This window comes from Vulpes lagopus, chromosome 19 (genome assembly GCF_018345385.1).
Source record: "Vulpes lagopus strain Blue_001 chromosome 19, ASM1834538v1, whole genome shotgun sequence".
Lineage (NCBI taxonomy): Eukaryota > Metazoa > Chordata > Mammalia > Carnivora > Canidae > Vulpes > Vulpes lagopus.
This window is the reverse complement of record NC_054842.1, coordinates 12,184,112-12,202,369: the sequence shown is the minus strand read 5'-3', so window position 1 is coordinate 12,202,369 and position 18,258 is coordinate 12,184,112. Positions and strand designations below refer to the sequence as shown.

Sequence of the window (18,258 nt, the reverse complement as noted above, 5' to 3'; positions counted from 1 at the left end):
TGGCAGTGCTTCCCAGAAGAGGCACCTCATTCTCAGAGAATTAGCAGACTATAAAAATAGCCCTAAATCATTGTTGAGAGAGACAGCATGAGAGGCAGAGAGGCAATCAGTATCCAAGCCAATGGGGGAAAAGGGAGGGTGGTCTTAATAGGATGAGTGTAAAGGGTGGGTGACCAAGAGAATTAAGAAGGCACAGGAGCCCACAGACTCCATCTGGCTACTGTAGCCCCAGTAGCTGAATAGTAGTCTGTGCCACTGAGCTCAAGTACTCACCTCTGGACAGCAACCTTGAATCATTCAGTCAATATTTCCCAGAGGCCTCCTATGTGCAGGATACCACTAAGCTAGCACTGCAGGTGAGGTAAAGATCCCATGTAACAGAAGGTCTGCTGCCAGGATGCTGGCAATCCAATGTTCACATATAACCACAGTACTCAACATTGTATTATGTGCCAGGAAGCAGCTAGGGAGGGAGATCATGCTTATCCTTTCTGGTGGAAAGAGCTGTTTGCCTGTGATAAACAGAAGGCTTTTGCTTCCAGTAATTAATTGTATTTTCGTATAACCTAGTTCTATACCTGTGCAAAAATAATATAATCTTTTTAGTTATATAGGTTATATAAAATTTTAAGATTTCTAGTTAATCAGGATATAGAACACATAAAGCTGAATATTCTCTACTAAAGGGTGTATTTAATAAAATATATGGAATATAAAATTACATAAATTTTTAAGAAGGAACAATTGTGTTGTTAATCCCAAATCTAAGTGTCTTCAAAACAAAGCCAACAGGCAGGAGAGCTTCGGCTAAGTTAAGAGAGTTCTGTGCCTACCCACCCCACCTGCCATGTTCCCTGCTTCCTCCCATAAAGAACAAAAACGGAATTTGAGGAGCTGTAATGAATCTAAGATCCATTTTTTAGGGACAACCTCACAACTTTTTATTTGAAAATATTGTCAGTGAAAACAGCCTAAGATGACGCATATGTATTTCCTTATTTGATCTGTTTAAGAGCTTTCCTATATAAATAATCTTCTTAACATCAGTGCATACAGGAGTCAGGCAAATCTGGGCCAGTATGTTCAGAGCACATTAGTATGACAGTAAAGGTAGTCTCACCTCTGCTTCAGATCTTCCCACAGAATTCATAAGGCTGGCCTGTCATTCATTTCTCTGCTCAGATGTGTCTAACTGGATGTGGAGAAAGGAAGAAGTTGTGTCAAGGGTTTATCAAGGTTTCATATTTGGTTAATGGGATGGATAGCTGTTTCACCAACCAAGTCAGGGAATTTAGGAGAAAGTGTAAGCTTATCGGGAGGGGAATGTCCAGAGCAGGGGGAAGAAGAGGAGAGAGATATTTTATTTTAAGAGACTTAAAGTCTCTTAAAGATTGATTGATTGATTTTAAGATTTATTTATTTATGAGAGACACAGACTGAGAGAGAGAGGCAGAGGCACAGGCAGGGAAAAGCAGGTTCCTCACAGGGAGCCCGACGTGGGACTCAATTCCGGATCCCGAGATCACGACCTGAGCCGAAGGCAGGCGCCCTGAGACAGATGATTAATTCAATTCATTATGGACACGTTATGGAATCTATGGACTATGGAGGTAGAAAAGTCCAACACACAATTCTAGAGCTTAGGCAAGAAGTATGGCAGACAGAGGACGAGAGAGCATTAGTATACAGATGAGAATAAAAAGAACTATGAGGGCACATGAGATCATCCCAAGAGGAGAAAAGAGAGTCAGAAGGAAAGCATGAGAACAGAATCCTGGAAAACACCCACATTTAAGGGACAGAGGGAGTGAATTCAGTGATAGGAACTAAGAAAGAAGGCCAGATTGGAAGAACCAAAAGAAAGATGTCAAGAAGATTCATGGTGTCAAGTATGAGGAGTCAAGTCATATATGCGCTGATAAACTGAATTATGTCCACTGAATGATGTCCAACACTATTCTAAGTCTCAGTGGTGTGACAGGAAGAGAAACCAGCAAACTGAGCGAACAGTGATGTAGAAATAATATACATATGTGTGTGTGTGTGTGTGTGTGTGTGTGTGTGTGTGTATAATTTTTTTTTCTCCTAAGCCAGGGTAAGAGAAAATACAGCAATAACTACAGGAAGGATGAAGAAGCTAGGAAGGGACTTTTTATAAATAGAAGAGTATTGGATATGAGAAGGCTGTAACAAAACAAAATACGCAAAATTACAGAAGAGAGAGCAAACACTAGACAGCTGAGGTGGCAAGAAATGATGGAACCCAGCATAGGAGTGATTAGTGTTTAGTGGGAAGAAGGTACCCAAGACCAGAAGAAATGACTGAGGTGAATGCAGATAAGCCCAAGGTGGGGGCAAAGGGAGGGGTGAGAGAAGTTCTCAGTGCTCTTAGTGGAAAGGGTTAATAGGGATATCAGGGAAATGGAAGATGAGCAAAGATAAATAAAAGGATGACTTAGCACCATTCAGGAAACTCAGAGGTCTAGAGAAGAAAAGAAATTTAAGGTTACATTGCTGGTTACTGCTTAGGAATATGACAGCAAGAGGAAGGGGGCTAGTTTAGAGAGAACTAACATGTACTGAGTGTCTGTTATGTCCCAAACACTGTTCTTGGTATCTTATTAGGGTTATTTAGATCACATGATGCCACCCCACAAGGCACTTATTAATATTCCCATTTTATTGATAAAAAGTTGAGATTCCAACAGGCTAAAAAACTTTTTTAAAGTCATAATACTAATAAGCATTCAATTCAGCATTCAAATTCATATCTTTTGACCACATGCATGTAGCAATTCTGGAAAGACAAGCCAGTCCCCTTTCCACTCCACCACACTTTTTCCCTTGGTACTGGGTAACAATGTTGCTGCCTAGAACATCAATAACAAATACTAAGCGCATTAGTGGAAAAACCAATTCAAGACTAAAATGTTTAAAACATAGTATGTTTGGTCACTACAGAAAATATTACTATGTAAACACACAAATCCTACTGCCATATTGGTTACTAACAGGAAAAATATTTTACATAGTTGAACGAAACCAATCATATAAAAGAGAAAGTGTCAACTGAAGAGATGAAAAGTGCCTAATAGTTCCTTGCTTCTTCTCTGCTAAAGTCCGGCTTGAGCATTTTTATTATTTTTATGCAGGTCCTCTGTAACTAAAAGACTTTAAAAAATGCAAACTGGGGACCCCTGGGTGGCTCAGCGGTTTAGCACCTGCCTTCCACCCAGGGCGTGATCCTGGAGTCCTGGGATCGAGTCCCGCATCAGGCTCCCTGCATGGAGCCTGCTTCTCCCTCTGGCTCTCTCTCTGAGTCTCTCATGAATAAATTAATAAATAATCTTTTTAAAAAAATAATAAAAATTAAAAATGCAAACCATGCAAACACATACACACAAGTGAAACTATCAGTTGTGTGTATAGCTTAGCTAAGCAGAACAGACAGAAATTCACACACACATAAACAAAGCCAGAAATGTCATAATATATATAGCACTTACTATATAGGCAATGTTGGGGCTTTACATATCATTTAAAGCTTCCCAAGAGCCCTATTATGTAGGTCCTATTATTGTACAAACGAAGAAACTGAGGCACAGAATGATTAAGTAACTGGTTCAATATCACAGAGCTGGTAAGCAGTAAAGCAAACTCCAGAGTCTGCAGTCTTAAATACTATTATACTGCCTCTCATAAGATTTAAAAGGTGGCTGTGACTTTCCTCCTACTGGAGAGTTTTGAGACTGCATTTTAGAACTACTGATGGACAAGGTACCTCAAATTTAATGTTCTGAAATATAAGTTGTGAAAAAGAGAAACTGTCACACCCAAGAAGAACATGGTAGTCTGATAGGATCAACAGCTGCTTCTTCTGGGGAAGAAAATAGCATTACTTATAAAACACTTTGACAGACTTACATAAGCAGTCCAGGGAGGTTTCTTTCTTTCTTCTTTCCTTCCTTTCCTTCCTTTCTTTCCTTTCTTTTTTTTCCTTTTCTTTTCTTTCTTGCCACAGGAGAATCTTTTGCTTGCTTAAAAGCTTCTATCTTGCAGGCTAGTTTTAAATAAAACTTTAAAACATGCTATTCATGTGCCTGGGAAGTTTGTTTTTGCTTAAAACAAATAGTTTAAGTACTATTCCATGACTCTGCAAAATGTAAAAGGTACAAAACTATAGCATATTATGAGTAGCCCTGCATGGCAGTCCTCTAACATGGAATTTTATGATGGTCTGGGCCTCAACAGTTCTTCTTGGCAACTGCTTTGTGTTTTTTTTTTATTTAAATTTTTATTTATTTATGATAGTCACACAGAGAGAGAGAGAGAGAGAGAGAGAGAGAGGCAGAGACACAGGCAGAGGAAGAAGCAGGCTCCATGCACTGGGAGCCTGACGTGGGATTCAATCCCGGGTCTCCAGGATCACGCCCTGGGCCAAAGGCAGGCACCAAACCACTGCGCCACCCCGGGATCCCTTGGCAACTGCTTTGTAAGCACTATTGCTTCAAAGCAGCGGTCCTTGTCAAGGAGGTAGAGAGATGACGTAGCAGCCTTCTGTACCCAAGGATATGGACTCAATGCAAATAATACGAGCTACATACTGAGTAGTTTTTAATTTTCTGGCTGAGTAATACTGCTATTCACTTTCTAATCCATTCTACTTCACTACAAACTACCTCAAATGTATTGTTCTTGTCAACATCCTGCTCCAAAACCTTCAAGGGCCACCTGATAGAACATTGCACAAATTCAATTAGTATTAAAAATCCTCCCCCAAGTAGCTTCAACCTATTTCCCATTATTCTGACTCTGCTTTTGTCACAGTTCTGTTTTTGCCTTTCCCCCACTCACTGTCCATACTAGAGCTACAATCCCATAGTCTATTGCTATTCCTCTGCCCACTGTTTCTTCTTTCTGGAATAGTCTCTCAATTTATTTACATGCTAGTCATTCTTCAAAGGCCACTCACTCAAGCCCCAGTCCCAAGAAGTCTTCTCTGAAACTGCTCACTCACTATGGGATCTAGCTGAAGCTATATTCAAGGCACTTATCATAGACTGTCTTCCACGTTTTTCTATACTTGTTCTTTCTACCTAAAAATCGACTCAGAGAAGCAACTAAGTCTTTAGCTTCCAAATCCAGTGCAGTATCCACCACAACATACATGTCCAGTAATCGCTGGAGGGGACTTCGAACTCTAGTTTTAAAAATATCTGCAGATATTACCAATTTGCTCCAAAGGTTTAACATTTGGTTTAGACAAAATTTCACAAAGATCACAAAGTAGTTTTAAGAAAGATAATAAAAAAAAAACCACACACACACAACAGAAAACGAGGTAATGTAGCTTTAAGCTGGGCCTCAGCCTAAGGAGACATCTGAGTTTAGAAGTGCATTTCTTTCATAGAAGATAAGGTCATGTGAAGACTGCTACGTGCAACCTGAGAAGTTACAAAGGCTCTCTAAGAAAGGGGAAATTAGCAAAACAGGCAGATGCTTCTTGTGCTCTTTCCTTTTATAAACTACAAGTGGGTTCATTTAATACATGAGAACCCAAATAATGATTTAACATCTTCTGCATTATACTTCTAAATGACAAAGTAAGAACGAAATGTACATGATGTACATTTGTTACCAATTATGTGTGCGCTATGAAAGATGTAATGGGTATTATGCTGAGTGAAGTAAGTCAATCGGAGAAGAACAGTGTATGTTCTCATTCATTTGGGGAATATAAATAATAGTGAAAGGGAATATAAGGGAAGGGAGAAGAAATGTGTGGGAAATATCAAAAAGGGAGACAGAACATAAAGACTCCTAACTCTGGGAAATGAACTAGGGGTGGTGGAAGGGGAGGTGGGCGGGGGGGTGGGGGTGAATGGGTGATGGGCACTGAGGGGGACACTTGACGGGATGAGCACTGGGTGTTATTCTGTATGTTGGTAAATTGAACACCAATAAAAAATTAATTTAAAAAAAAGAAAAAAGAAAGATGTAATGGTTTGTCTGTAGTCACTGTTGTTTTCTTATAACACAATATGGAATCAAGTATAGCAGAATAATTTCTATAAAAAAAATCTGCATTATCTGATTGAGATATTTATCACTTACCAAGATCTTGGTTTCTATATACCGATTAGACAGAGATAATTTCTCACACAAATAAGGAAGTGTCTGCTTCCTCCCATACAATTCACAGCCCAGGAATTTTTTCTGTCACCCAGTCACCCCGTCAGCCCGCCCACCTCCCCTTCCACTACCCCTTGTTCGTTTCCCAGAGTTAGGAGTCTCTCATGTTCTGTCACCCTCTCTGATATTTTCACTCATTTTCTCTCCTTTCCCCTTTATTCCCTTTCGATGTCAGAAAGCCACTTCAGAAGCACAATTATAAAGCACAGGAGTTTTTTTTTTTTTTTTTTTAAGATTTTATTTATTCATGAGAGAGAGAGAGAGAGGCAGAGACACAAGCAGGCTCTATGCAGGGAGCCTGATGTGGGACTCGATCCTGGGTCTCCAGGATCACACCCTGAGCCAAAGGCAGGCACCAAACCGCTGAGCCACCCAGGGATCCCCAGCACAGGAGTTTTTAAAGCAATAGTTCACAGTTTTCATGGCAGGCATCACGCTAAACGCTAAACACTCTACGTGCATTCCTCATTAACCAGCACCACTGTTACCTCCATCTTAGTGGGCTTTGAGAAAGAAGCCCTTGTCACGACAACTAGGTGGCCAGCCTGGGGCTAACAACACTCAAGTTTCCCTGATCTCGAATCTCATTCTCTGGAAATCAAATTATCTAACATTATTTTGATGTATACAAACCCCCTTCAGGAACGAATACGCCCACTGCTCACTGCGGCTGTTAGCCTTTGTATTTCCAGAATCACAGGAGTTAATGACTTGCCTTCCTATTCAGGTCTCTTAGGCTCTTTTGTCGTCTTATTATCTTAAATAAGTCCCTGATTATCCCTCCTTATTTTTGCAGCCCTCCAATTACTGCATCCGTTATGCTTTTCTTCATTTAACATCACTGGCAATGAACCGGAAAAATAGGTGCCTTCTTCAAGCAGCTGAAAAGCACAAATATAATAAAGGTATGGGGTTTTTAATTCATCAGCCACAGCATGAATGTTTCCTACATGTGTCTTAAGTCAATTATGTGACAGAAGATTTTGAAAATCCGGGGCCCAGGGCACTTAGTTCCTGCCTGTGTGACACAGCACTGGCAATCAGCCGCATTTCGCGGTTCTATTAAGGGTTTCTAACTTAGACCTATTCCCTTTGGCACAGTCGTTGATGCTTTGCACCAATTCGCCAGACACTATCAGACGAACAAGCTAAAGGCTCTGTCCCCGGAAGTTCCCCGTCACCAGGGGCCGCCGACACTTGTTCCTTCAGAGAAACCTCCCCCATTCTGGGTGAGGTCACCGCTCCAGCGACCCCATGCTTGCAACCAATGGCTGCCCCCACCACAGGTTAAGCGCCAGGAAAGTTTCCACGAGAGGCCCGACCGCACACCTTCGTGGCAGCACAGAGCCACCAGGGTCGCGGAACGGAACCAGCGCTCCGTCGCCCCGCCGCCGCCGGCGCCCCTGAATGCAGAAACGCCCTCCCCCGAGCCTCCCTAGGACTGGCGGCGGCCGAAACCCCTCAGGGCCGGCCCCGCCCCACCCGCGCTCGGAACGCAACGTTCACGGTGCTCGCCGTCGCTGCACGAGGGAGAAAGGGCGAGAGAAATCTGAGGTTCCGCCGGGCTAGGAGCCAGGGGCGCCGCAGAACCGCGGACGGTGAACCCTCACCGTGACGCCATCACCACGCGAGGGCCGGGAAGCCGGAGCCACCATCACGCACACGCACGCACCCACCGGTACCCTCGCCAGCCACTCGCTGGCCCGTGACTGGCTGGTGCCGGGTGTGGGCGGGACGAGGAGAAGCCGGCAGCGTGCGTCGCTCCAGTCAATCCCGGACCCGCCCCACCCACCGCGCACACGCACGCACCCGCGGGACCCCGCCAGCCACCCGCTGGCCTGTGATTGGCTGGTGCCGGGTGTGGGCGGGACGAGGAGACGCCGGCTGCACTGCGGGCGTGGGTGAGAGCCAGAAGCCGGTTGGAGTTTGGGCAGAGCGTTGTCTTTGGTGAGTGAAGCGTGAGGGAGTCTTGGGAGCCGAGGACGCCCGACGGTGAGGCGGGAAGAAGGGGGGCCGCGCTTGGTTGGGCCGAGAGGGCCTTGGGAGTGGTGGGGGCCGCGGGACTGGGAGGAGGGGAGCGATGCCCGAGTTGAAGGGGGGCGAGGTGGGCTTGGCGGGTCTCGGCCCGACCTCGAGGTTGAGGGAAAGTTGCCGGATGGAGGGTGGGGGAGAGGGGGCGGTCCAGAGACCAGGCCTAACGGCCTGTCGGCTGAGGGGATGAAGCAGAGGCTCGTGGATGAGTCGTGGCCGAGGAGAGGGAAGACCCGCGGAGGGGGTTGGGGCCGACCTCAGGCAGCAGGTCGCGCGGAAAGTACCCGGAGCCCCGGAGCAGGGAGCCTCCGGGAGAGCGGGCCCGCGCGGTGGGTGAGGAACGGGGGGGGGGGGGGGGGGGCGAGCGCTCCGGCGGTGGAGTCCCGACAAGGTCACAGGAGCAGAGAGGGCAAGAGGTTCGAAAGGCTGAGGGCGTGAAACCGCACGGCCTTGTGACTTCTCCACGACCCCGTGGTTCCCCCCACCCTGGTCGACCCCCTCCTACCCTGGGAAGGTAAGAAGGCCTCGGGCCCTGTATAGGGCAGCCGTGACGGGAATTACATTTCTTCCTGAAAGCTAGACCCGCCCGTGAGGGTTAGAAAGCAAAGCGCGGGTCTAGAATTTGGGAGCAGCTGAAATAATATCGACAGTGCTGCTCGCTTTTCACTCTCATCACGAGTGTGGGCAGCAGCTAGTTCCGGCTCGGGGGTAATCCCCACCTCACGACTCAGGCTTCCAGAAGTACCCAGGCGCTTTCGAGTTTAACCGGTCTGGATTGAAAAGTCCAGACGATTGAAGTGGCACCAGGCCCCAGCATGACACATGTATTTGAATACTCTGTATCGGGGAATCTCTTAACTTCCTTGTGTCCCAGAGTCCGTTGAAGGGGGCTTCTTAAATTACATATTCCTCGGGCCCTGCCCGAGACCCTCTGAATCGGAATCTCCAGACTGAGGCCTTTTAGTCCTTTAAAACCAGCTGACAGGTAACTGATGGAAAATCAAAACTTGAAGCCCTTGTTGTTCCTGTGACCAAAATGACAGGGTGTGAAGATCCTTCAGTCAGTCTGTTACAGCCCCTTAAGCTGGACAGCTCACCTTCGCTGATGTCGTTTCTAGGTTCCCATGCATTTGGAAAGGTCTGCAGTGGTATCTTACTAAGTTCAGAGAATAATTAGTATTTTCAAACTGGCTTTGAATATCATCCGGCCGTTGGTGCCCCTTTTTGTACCTGTTCAACTTTTTGACAGAGATCTAGGTCAATTGCTATGGGTGGATGAGAAAATTAAAGGAAAATCTGGAAGTGGTCCTAGTGAAAAAAGATCTATTCAAAGCACAGTTGAAATTGGTGGATGAGTTAAGTCACTGGAGAAGAAAGTTTCATTTAATTTTGGGAATGATTTGCATCTTTTTTTTACATTTCGAAGAAAAAAATGCAGAAAAAAATTTCTGTTAAGGAATAGATTTTAATATTTCTCAGATCAAATATTTTACCAGCATTATAAGATTGATGCTTGGCAATATATTGTCAATCAAAAGAACGCTGGACTGTTTGGGGAGATCTGAGTTCTAATCCTCCCCTCTCTGGTTGAGCAGTTCATATAACCCTTTTTCCATCTGTAAAATTAGGCTGTTGGCATGGATTAATCATCTGGGTTGTTATTCTCAAATTATATGATTCATAGTTATTGATTCTGATACTTTAAAAGTTAGCCATTTTCAACTGGCGTGGCTGTAAATCATAAATACTTGGGAAACTTTCAGCTGGTAATTAGAGAATTACCAAATCTTACGTGCAAGGAGTGTTAGGAATATATGGTATATTAGAATTCATGAGATGGTATAAAAATATAATTTGAAGTCTAGTATAATCTATGGTGTGTGTTGGGTTTTTTATATTCCTCCTTATTAATTTTATCTTCAAATGTGCCATAAAATGGCACATAAAATGCCTTCAAATGTCCCCACGCCCTTATTCTTACTCTGATCAGAAAACCAGATCAAATATCCTACCCGTACAAACTTCAGTCTGTATCATAGGTGAGGAATGGAGATGAGTGGATTTTCTTTTATATATAGGAGAGAGACTGCCATCCTCACCTTCCTGCAGGAGGGAGGAAAAAAAATTCTGTTGACCTGTTGAACAGTTATACTGATCCAGATAATTCCCAAATAACTTCTTAGTTTAGGAATAATTAAGCAAAGGAAGAAAGAATGCATATATCTACAAAAGGTGCTAGTTTTTAAAAGTGGATTATGTTATATAATAGTTTTGTCTCTTGTGGGGAACCAAGACCTGCTCAAGTTATCATTTCTTCTTTTATGAATAGAATTAAATAAGCACTTAGGGACATCTAGTTTGGCATTTTTCTTACTGAACACTTAAACTCTACAAATGTGTATACTTGTTACTGTTTTCACTAAATCTTACTAAATGAATTAACTGAGAATAATTTTAATTGTTGAAATATATCATTTTTAAATTTATTCAAATATTCTGTGGTATGCTTACTACATGCAAAGAATCATGGCAGGTAGTGGAGATAGATACAAGCAGGGCAGGTATAGCCTGCTTGCTTCAAGGATTCTAGCAAGAGAAACAGTTAAGCAGGTTTTATAAGAGTTTTTTTAGGGAAAGCATGGGATCCTATAGAACTGCATAGTCAAAGCAATGATCATAAACTTACAAAGTCCAGGGAGACTTCAAGTGGAAGTCAGTTAAGGTAAGAACCTGAAAAATGGGAGGAGTTAGCTAGGAAAAAGAATATCTGAAGGAGATGAAGAAAAGGGAGCAACAGTGTTAGAGAAATCAGATTGTACAGAGGCACTGGAGTATAGAGAACCTTTTTTAGAACTTTATTATTATTATTTTTTAAGATTTTATTTATTTATTCATGACAGACACAGAGAGAGGCAGAGACATAGGCAGAGAGAGAAGCAGGCTCCATGCAGGAGCTTGATGTGGGACTCTATCCCAGGTCTCCAGGGGGCCGAAGGCTGAGCCACCAGGGGATCCCCCATTTTTAAGAAATTTAATATGATTTGATTGTGGGGTTCATTGGCAAGAAAGGTGGAAGGAGGAGTTGTTATAAACTGTTATGACCTTCGGAAACTAATGGTTAGTTTTGAAAGCAACAAATAAGCATACACTAGCCTAAAATATAATGTTTAATCTCTCCATCTAGTCCAGTCTCTTCTTTCTTGAGGGCCAGTCTTAAATATTTCTTTGTGAAAGTTCCCAAACTAAAAGAACCACACTCTGAATTCAGTTCCTCATTCTCTGTTATGCTCTTGCAAGTAATCATACTCTATCCTGTCCCTTTAAAAAAATATATCTAATGTTTAACATCACATTAATTATTTCAGTGTTTTTTTTTGTTCTAACTCCTCACATACATAGTGTTTTAAACCTAGAACTTGCTAACCCTTATATATGATAAAAGCTCAGCAAGTAGGGCTTTAGTCAGTTAGCAGGTATCAGTACAAAAAAAGAGAAAGAGGGGATCCCTGGGTGGCTCAGTGGTTTGGTGCCTGCCTTTGGCCCAGGGCGTGATCCTGGAGTCCCGAGATCGAGTCCCGCGTCGGGCTTCCGGCATGGAGCCTGCTTCTCCCTCCTCCTGTGTCTCTGCCTCTCTCTATGTCTATCATAAATAATAAATAAATAAATAAATGTTTTTTTAAAAAAGAGAAAGACTAGTTCTAGTTAGAGTTTCCTCTTACTTTAGATGTGTGATGCTGTACAACTCCCCTGGTTTAAGGTTTCCTTTTCAGATCAGTGGTATTCTTCCCAATAGGGATGGGGGCTTGGAAGGATGATTTCACTTTTCAGACTAAGCACTATGCCTCCCTTAGAGTTGGATTTTCTTTGAGGGTCCTACCTCCACTTAAAACCCTGGAATAGCAAAGTGTTGAATGAGAGTTTTTATTGAAGGGAGTATGATGCGTGATGTACATGAAAAACCCAGAAGTGAAGGTAAGATGTTAGTAGTGGGATGGGCAGTTGACTTTTGAGTTTATTGTAACTGACACTAATCAGACTTGTACACTTAACATACTATGCTTGACTCCCTTTTATCTGTGGGTAACGTTTATAGGCAGTTTAAATCAGCTCAGTGAAGAAGGAAGTATATACATATTTATTGTGACCAAGGTGAAACTGAATTTGTTTTCTCGTTATTATGAAACACCTATTAAATAGCTTCCTATGTAAAAGGAGAATGGAACCTTTTCTGGTCTCTGTGGTCATGGAAATGAATCTTTTTTTTTTTTTTTCCTGCCCCCTTATCTATATAATCAGGCTAATATCTTGCCTTTTTTTGGTACTGCTTAAAGGAGGAATATAAAAGAAGGTAGAGAATTTTAAGAGGGAGGCCCAGGGAATACAGGGTATGTAAAGGAAAGGAGAGCTAAAATTTAGGAGGTATTCATTCATTAAGAAGACCCTCAGGGTTCTTTTCTTTTCTTTTCTTTTCTTTTCTTTTCTTTTCTTTTCTTTTCTTTTTTTCTTTCTTTCTTTTCTTTCGCTGCAGTGATGTTAAAAATAGTAACCTTAAGTAAAAAAAAATTAAAAGGCTATATTATGTTCAATTGAATATAAATTATACTTAAAAAGAGGCGTTTCTAGCAATAGTATTTAATATAAAAGCTTTGTCCTTAAAAGAAGTAAATAATGAGGGCAGCCCCGGTGGCACAGCAGTTTGGCGCCACCTGCAGCCTGGGGTGTGATCCTGGAGACCCAGGATCGAGTCCCACATCAGGCTCCCTGCATGGAGCCTGCTTCTCTGTCTGTGTCTCTGCCTCTCTCTCTGTGTCTATGAATAAATAAATAAAATCTTAAAAAAAAAGAGAGAGAGAAGAAGTAAATAATGAGCTAAGTAGAAGTTTTGGTTGTTTAGAAAGGCTATAATCTTTTCCCCAAAACAACCACCATCAATAATAGAGATTAGTGTAATAGGTTAGGAACCATATCAGAGGTGAGAATGGAAGCCAGATGCCATGTTGGAGTCAGTCTCGGTTGTAACCAATAAAAACTACACTTAGAAGCATTTAGGATATTCAGCATGGTTTGAAGAGACAGTAAGGAGTATTTTTTGGTTTGGTTTGAGTGAAGATGTTAAGTTGAATTTAGGGTGAAAATAGCCAGAAAATCAATGGTTACTATTTTTATTGACAAAAGTTATTTCAATTAAAAAAAAAAAAAGCTTTCCCTGTTATCAGTGATGTGGTGTTAAAAAGGAATTGATTGGGGTTCCCCCAGTAGCTCACTCTATTAAGCATATGACTCTTGATGTCAGCTCAGATCGTGATCTCAGGATTGTGAGTTCAAGCCCCACACTGGGGTCCATGCTGGGTGTGAAGCCTACTTAAACATAAACAAATAGGAATTGGTTCTATGGGATAAACATCAAAACAATAAGGATAAATACAACTCTTCCTAAAGGTAGCTGCGCGTTAAAAATACATTTAGTTTCTAAAAAATTCTTTTTAAACTTCAAGGATGACCTACCAGATTTTTATGTGGAAACCAGAATGTTTTAATTACATCCAGCTGGTCAGCCCAGGTGGCTCAGCGGTTTAGTGCCGCCTTCAGCCCAGGGTGTGATCCTGGAGACCCGGGATCAAGTCCCACATCAGGCGCCCTGCATGGAGTCTGCTTCTCCCTCTGCCTGTGTCTCTGCCTCTCTCTCTCTCTCCTCTCTGTGTATTTAAATAAATAATAAAAAATCTTTAAAAAAATTATAATAATCACATCCAGCTATTTAGTGTTCTAGAAGTTTCTAATAGCAGAACCTCCTGGAAATTCTCTTTCAGGAGGATTCTTCAGTCACAATGTCAACTGGCACAGATGTTTCTCTTTCTTCATATGATGAAGATCAGGGATCTAAACTTATCCGAAAAGCTAGAGAGGCACCATTTGTTCCCATTGGTAAGTTTGACTTTAATATTCTAATGAGTCTGTTGTAAGTTTTAATACAGGAGAAGTGTGGTCAACTCGTCCATCAGCCGCATCCTGAAAGCATTTGTTTTAGTGTCTTCATATATTCTTGAAATATCTGAAATTGGCTAGATATACCTCTTTTTACAAATTTCTGTGTGTGTTCAGCCTTCTTTTATTGACTCTTATTTCATTAAATGTGTGTGACCTCAACCACCCTCAGTCTCAGTGATTTGCTAGAAGGACTCAAAAGACTCAAAAAAAGCTTATACTCACAGGGTTTATTACAGTCTGTGCTATATTAACTGATTCCCTTCAGGGAAGGAAGTAGGACTTAGAGGAAGCATTCCTTTGGCACTCTAAAGCACCTACAGGCCCCACAGCCCACATTTTGAAGATGATCTTAACGTTCCGAATCTGCTACTGTTTGCTGCCGATTATGGTTTTTTGGTTTTGAGGGAGAAAACTAAAGACTCAATTTGTATGTTAGTTGATTAATAGTCTTATAAAACATCCTTATAAAAATAGTAGAAAGTACATTGATTGTAAAGTCATTTTGGTTCTCTGACCCCATGCATATGACATATTTGACGATATGTTTTACAGGAATGGCGGGGTTTGCAGCAATCGTCGCATATGGATTATATAAATTAAAGAGCAGGGGAAATACTAAAATGTCTGTTCACCTGATCCACATGCGTGTGGCAGCCCAAGGCTTTGTTGTGGGAGCAATGACTCTTGGTAGGTTTTTGCAGGAAACTTTCAAGTTTGTAATTCCTATTAATAGATTTCTTTGTAAATAAAACAAATTAGATTCTTTTAGCTGACTTTGAAGTAGTTTGTAATGTCACATATTTATTCTCACATAAAAATTGCATTAATAAAAATAGTTCAAATAGTGACATAGTCTGTGATATCCTACTAGTTTTAAAGAAAGAAAAGGTATTCTGTTCATCACAGAGTTTATAATTTCACTAGAGTCCAGTTATGTAAATAGGGTTGGTAGTAAGATTCATTATCTGGGAGACATATGGTTGGTTGCTGTTTTACTGAATTTTTGAAAGTGGAAAAGTTTGGGTTTTAAAGAGCCCAAAGGGGTGGGACAGGGAGAGAGGGAGAGAGAATCTTAAGCAGACTACATGCTCAGTGTGGAGCCCAACATGGGGCTTGATCTCACAGCCCTGAGATCATGACAGCCAAAATCAAGAGTCAGATGCTTAACCGAGTCACGCAGGCACCCCTGAAAAGATTTTTTTAATGTAGGTATTACATTCTTTTATTGGCTTTATATTTCGTTGCTATGTAATATCAAATAATACCAAATAAAGTCAAGAGTGACTCCTTTTAAAGTTGTAAGATAAGTACTGATTGTTCTTTAAAACATATTTCAGTAGTCTGAACTAGTCATACTAGCCTTGAGCTAGTTAGGAACCCATATAAAAAGAATTTCAGAAATTTGAATAGTTTAAGAAGGCAAGAATAAGCAGCCTTGGGTCATCTTCACCTTGTAAATATTGCATGTTAGTAAGGTGCTACTTTTAACTGTCTTATGAACTGTTTTTAATCTCCTTAATATTGTGGGAAATATTTAAATGCTTAACTAATATTTCTTTTTTCTTTAGGTATGGGCTATTCCATGTATAAGGAATTCTGGGCAAAGCCTAAACCTTAGAAGAAGAGAAGCTGTCTTGGTTTTTTGGTGGTGCTTGCTTTTTAGTTAGGCATCTCATAGTGAGTTTTTATGTTTATGTTGAAAATAAATCATTTGAATGGGTCAGACAATAATATGGTAATTTAAATATTGGCTTTTTTTCTTGCAGGTTTGATTTGCCTGGTAACCAAATTACTTGTGACCAATTAACTAGCTAGGTCATTCACGGGAGTCAAATTAGCACAAAAGAAACATGTCACTTTTAAATGTAGTGATAAAATATGCTCCTTCTTAAACTCTTCTGTTAAAATTAGTTGTAAAGAGGACAGTTTGCCAATTCTGAAGTACTCCCAATTGCTGCAGAATATCACATGCTTTTGATGTTATATAGGAATCCTATTTAACTTTTTTCTGCCTGTTTTGCAGACTGAGTACTTCAGTTTTTAGGGCTCTTAATCCTTTCAGAACAGTGCAAAGAATATAAGCTTCCCCACAACTGAAAATATGTGTATTTAAACCAAACCCAAAAAGCCGATAACAGCTGCTTAGAAGTAGTATTTATTTCAGAATCATACTTGTAAACATGAGAATAACTTAACTGTGGATCCCAGTTTAGCTTTTTTTGTAATTGGAGAGTTATATTTATGCTGCTGTTGTATTCGAATTTTTAAATGTCATCTTGAAATAGAAATGTGTATTTTAAGTACTAATGCAAAGGTAAATGAAAAATACTTTTTAAATGTTTGAAGTTTGTTTATTTTCTCTGTAAGAATCATAAATGTTAACAAATTACCTATATTTGAAGTGATTAATGATTTATCAGCAAGGTGGTTTGGTCAGACATTTATACACAAACTTTGGCATACTCCAGAATGCTTTATTATACATGAAATTTTCTCGTCTAACCTGAATTTACATTCCATGGTGATAACATGGTAAATGTAGTGTTAGTAAAGTAAGTGAACACATCAATTGCCTTGTATTTATTTCAGTTTGGAAAAAATAAATCATTCCTCAAAGTGTAACACAAGGATTAAGTTCCAAGAAAAGAGAGAATGTTTTGTAATTTTAGTAGGAACGACGGTGAAAGAATATCAAGTAGGAACAATGGTTAATGTTTATTGAGTATTTACTGTATGCCACACACTGTTCTAAGTGCTTTTCATTTATAATGTCAGATTTCCTAACAATCCTAAGAGGTAAGAACTATGATCCTTATTTAACAGAGGAGGAGACTGAGGCATAAACAGTGTAAATATCTAACCCAGGGTCTCAGAGCTAGAAAGGGTGGCAGGTTTGGTACTGGAATCTGGGCAGTCAAGTGGTAGATGCCAGGTACTAGAAATGTTGGCCTTTGTGAAGTTAACGCTAGAGTGGCAGCAGTTTTCATACATTAATACAATTAGGCAAGAGGTTACGGCATGGTCTTGACTCTCCTGACTAAACCTTGGATCAAATCAGAGTTTTCTGTCTTAGCTATAAAATGAGAAGTTTGAGCTAGGTAATTTCTACAGTCCTATAAAGTTTATAGGTCATTATATGGGTCTGAAAAGTGCTTTAAAAGTAAAAGCTGTTACTAGGAACTATTTTCTCAGGTTCTAATAGCCCTCATAGGAGGTCTTGGTAGGCAGTTCTAACCATTGTTTCATGAAGGATAAACCTTCTGTAGAAGAACAAATTTGGGAACGAATTTCAGAAAATTGTTCTAATAGATGAGTACCTTATTGATTTTATTAAACTAATCATTTGAAAGAAGTTGATCTAGGCCAATGCCAGAGGACAGGGCAAACAGGAGTGAAGTGTTGAAAGGGTAGTGAGCATTATGTAATTAAGGGTGGGGTTGCTTATCCAAGGAAAAGAGTGGTAAGTTAGCTGGATAAACAGGTTGGCATCAAATAATGAAAGTTCTTAAAAGTGGCTCAGGTTGATGTGATAGTACATGTTACTGAATCAGTTCTGGGTTCATGGTTCTGCCACCTCCTAGCCAGGTAGCCATGGGTCCCTCATCTGTAAGATGGGGACAGTATCAGTGGCCTAGGGTCATTAGGAAGATTAAATGCAGTGGTAACTATAAGGAGTCTAGCATAGCACTTGATGCATAAGTAAATTCAGCAAATGACTGCTACTACCCTACCTACTACTGTGGTAAGCTTGGGAAAACAACAGGGTGGATGCATGGGCCCTGCCCTCACAAATGACAGTCTAGCAAGGTAGGCTGCCATTAAGTGATTACAAAAAGCATGATGAATACTAGGCATAGGTTGCACCAGTAACTTTCAGCTGGGGGACCTAACCCCAGGGTTGGAGTCAGACAAAGTATTCCTGGAAGTGATGTTGTACCTTAAGGAGATGGTATGTTGATTTTTCACTGAGCATTTGATTTCTTGGCTTTATGTTGTATGTTTTAAGGGCATTGATGTGTGATTGCTTCCATGTCTCCTCTAGTCTCT

At 41.0% G+C, this 18,258-nt stretch overlaps 1 protein-coding gene across 3 annotated transcripts; it reads left to right on the top strand.

Annotated features, from left to right (window-relative positions):
- Positions 1-8,025: 8,025 nt before the first annotated feature.
- HIGD1A (HIG1 hypoxia inducible domain family member 1A) lies at positions 8,026-16,780 on the top strand. 3 transcript variants are annotated; one of them, XR_005984631.1, is made up of 5 exons: positions 8,090-8,184; positions 14,034-14,148; positions 14,764-14,898; positions 15,780-15,888; positions 15,978-16,780. XR_005984631.1 is itself a non-coding variant. In XM_041734464.1 (4 exons), exons 2-4 carry the CDS (start codon positions 14,052-14,054, stop codon positions 15,827-15,829), a joined length of 282 nt encoding a protein of 93 aa, XP_041590398.1. In that variant the 5' UTR covers positions 8,026-8,139; positions 14,034-14,051; the 3' UTR covers positions 15,830-16,780. The 3 variants fall into 3 exon arrangements, 2 of the variants coding, with proteins under 2 accessions (XP_041590398.1, XP_041590397.1); XM_041734464.1 differs by having other exon boundaries at positions 8,026-8,139; positions 15,780-16,780; XM_041734463.1 differs by having other exon boundaries at positions 15,780-16,780.
- The last annotated feature ends 1,478 nt before the right edge of the window (positions 16,781-18,258 follow it).

What these genes read in the sequence shown, in the direction of transcription:
- HIGD1A (XM_041734464.1), top strand. Translation starts at nt 14,052, where the DNA reads ATGTCAACTGGCACAGATGTTTCTCTTTCTTCATATGATGAAGATCAG. An exon ending in GGCACCATTTGTTCCCATTG is followed by an intron (nt 14,149 to 14,763) that starts GTAAGTTTGACT and finishes TATGTTTTACAG; the next exon opens with GAATGGCGGGGTTTGCAGCA. An exon ending in TGTGGGAGCAATGACTCTTG is followed by an intron (nt 14,899 to 15,779) that starts GTAGGTTTTTGC and finishes TTTTTTCTTTAG; the next exon opens with GTATGGGCTATTCCATGTAT.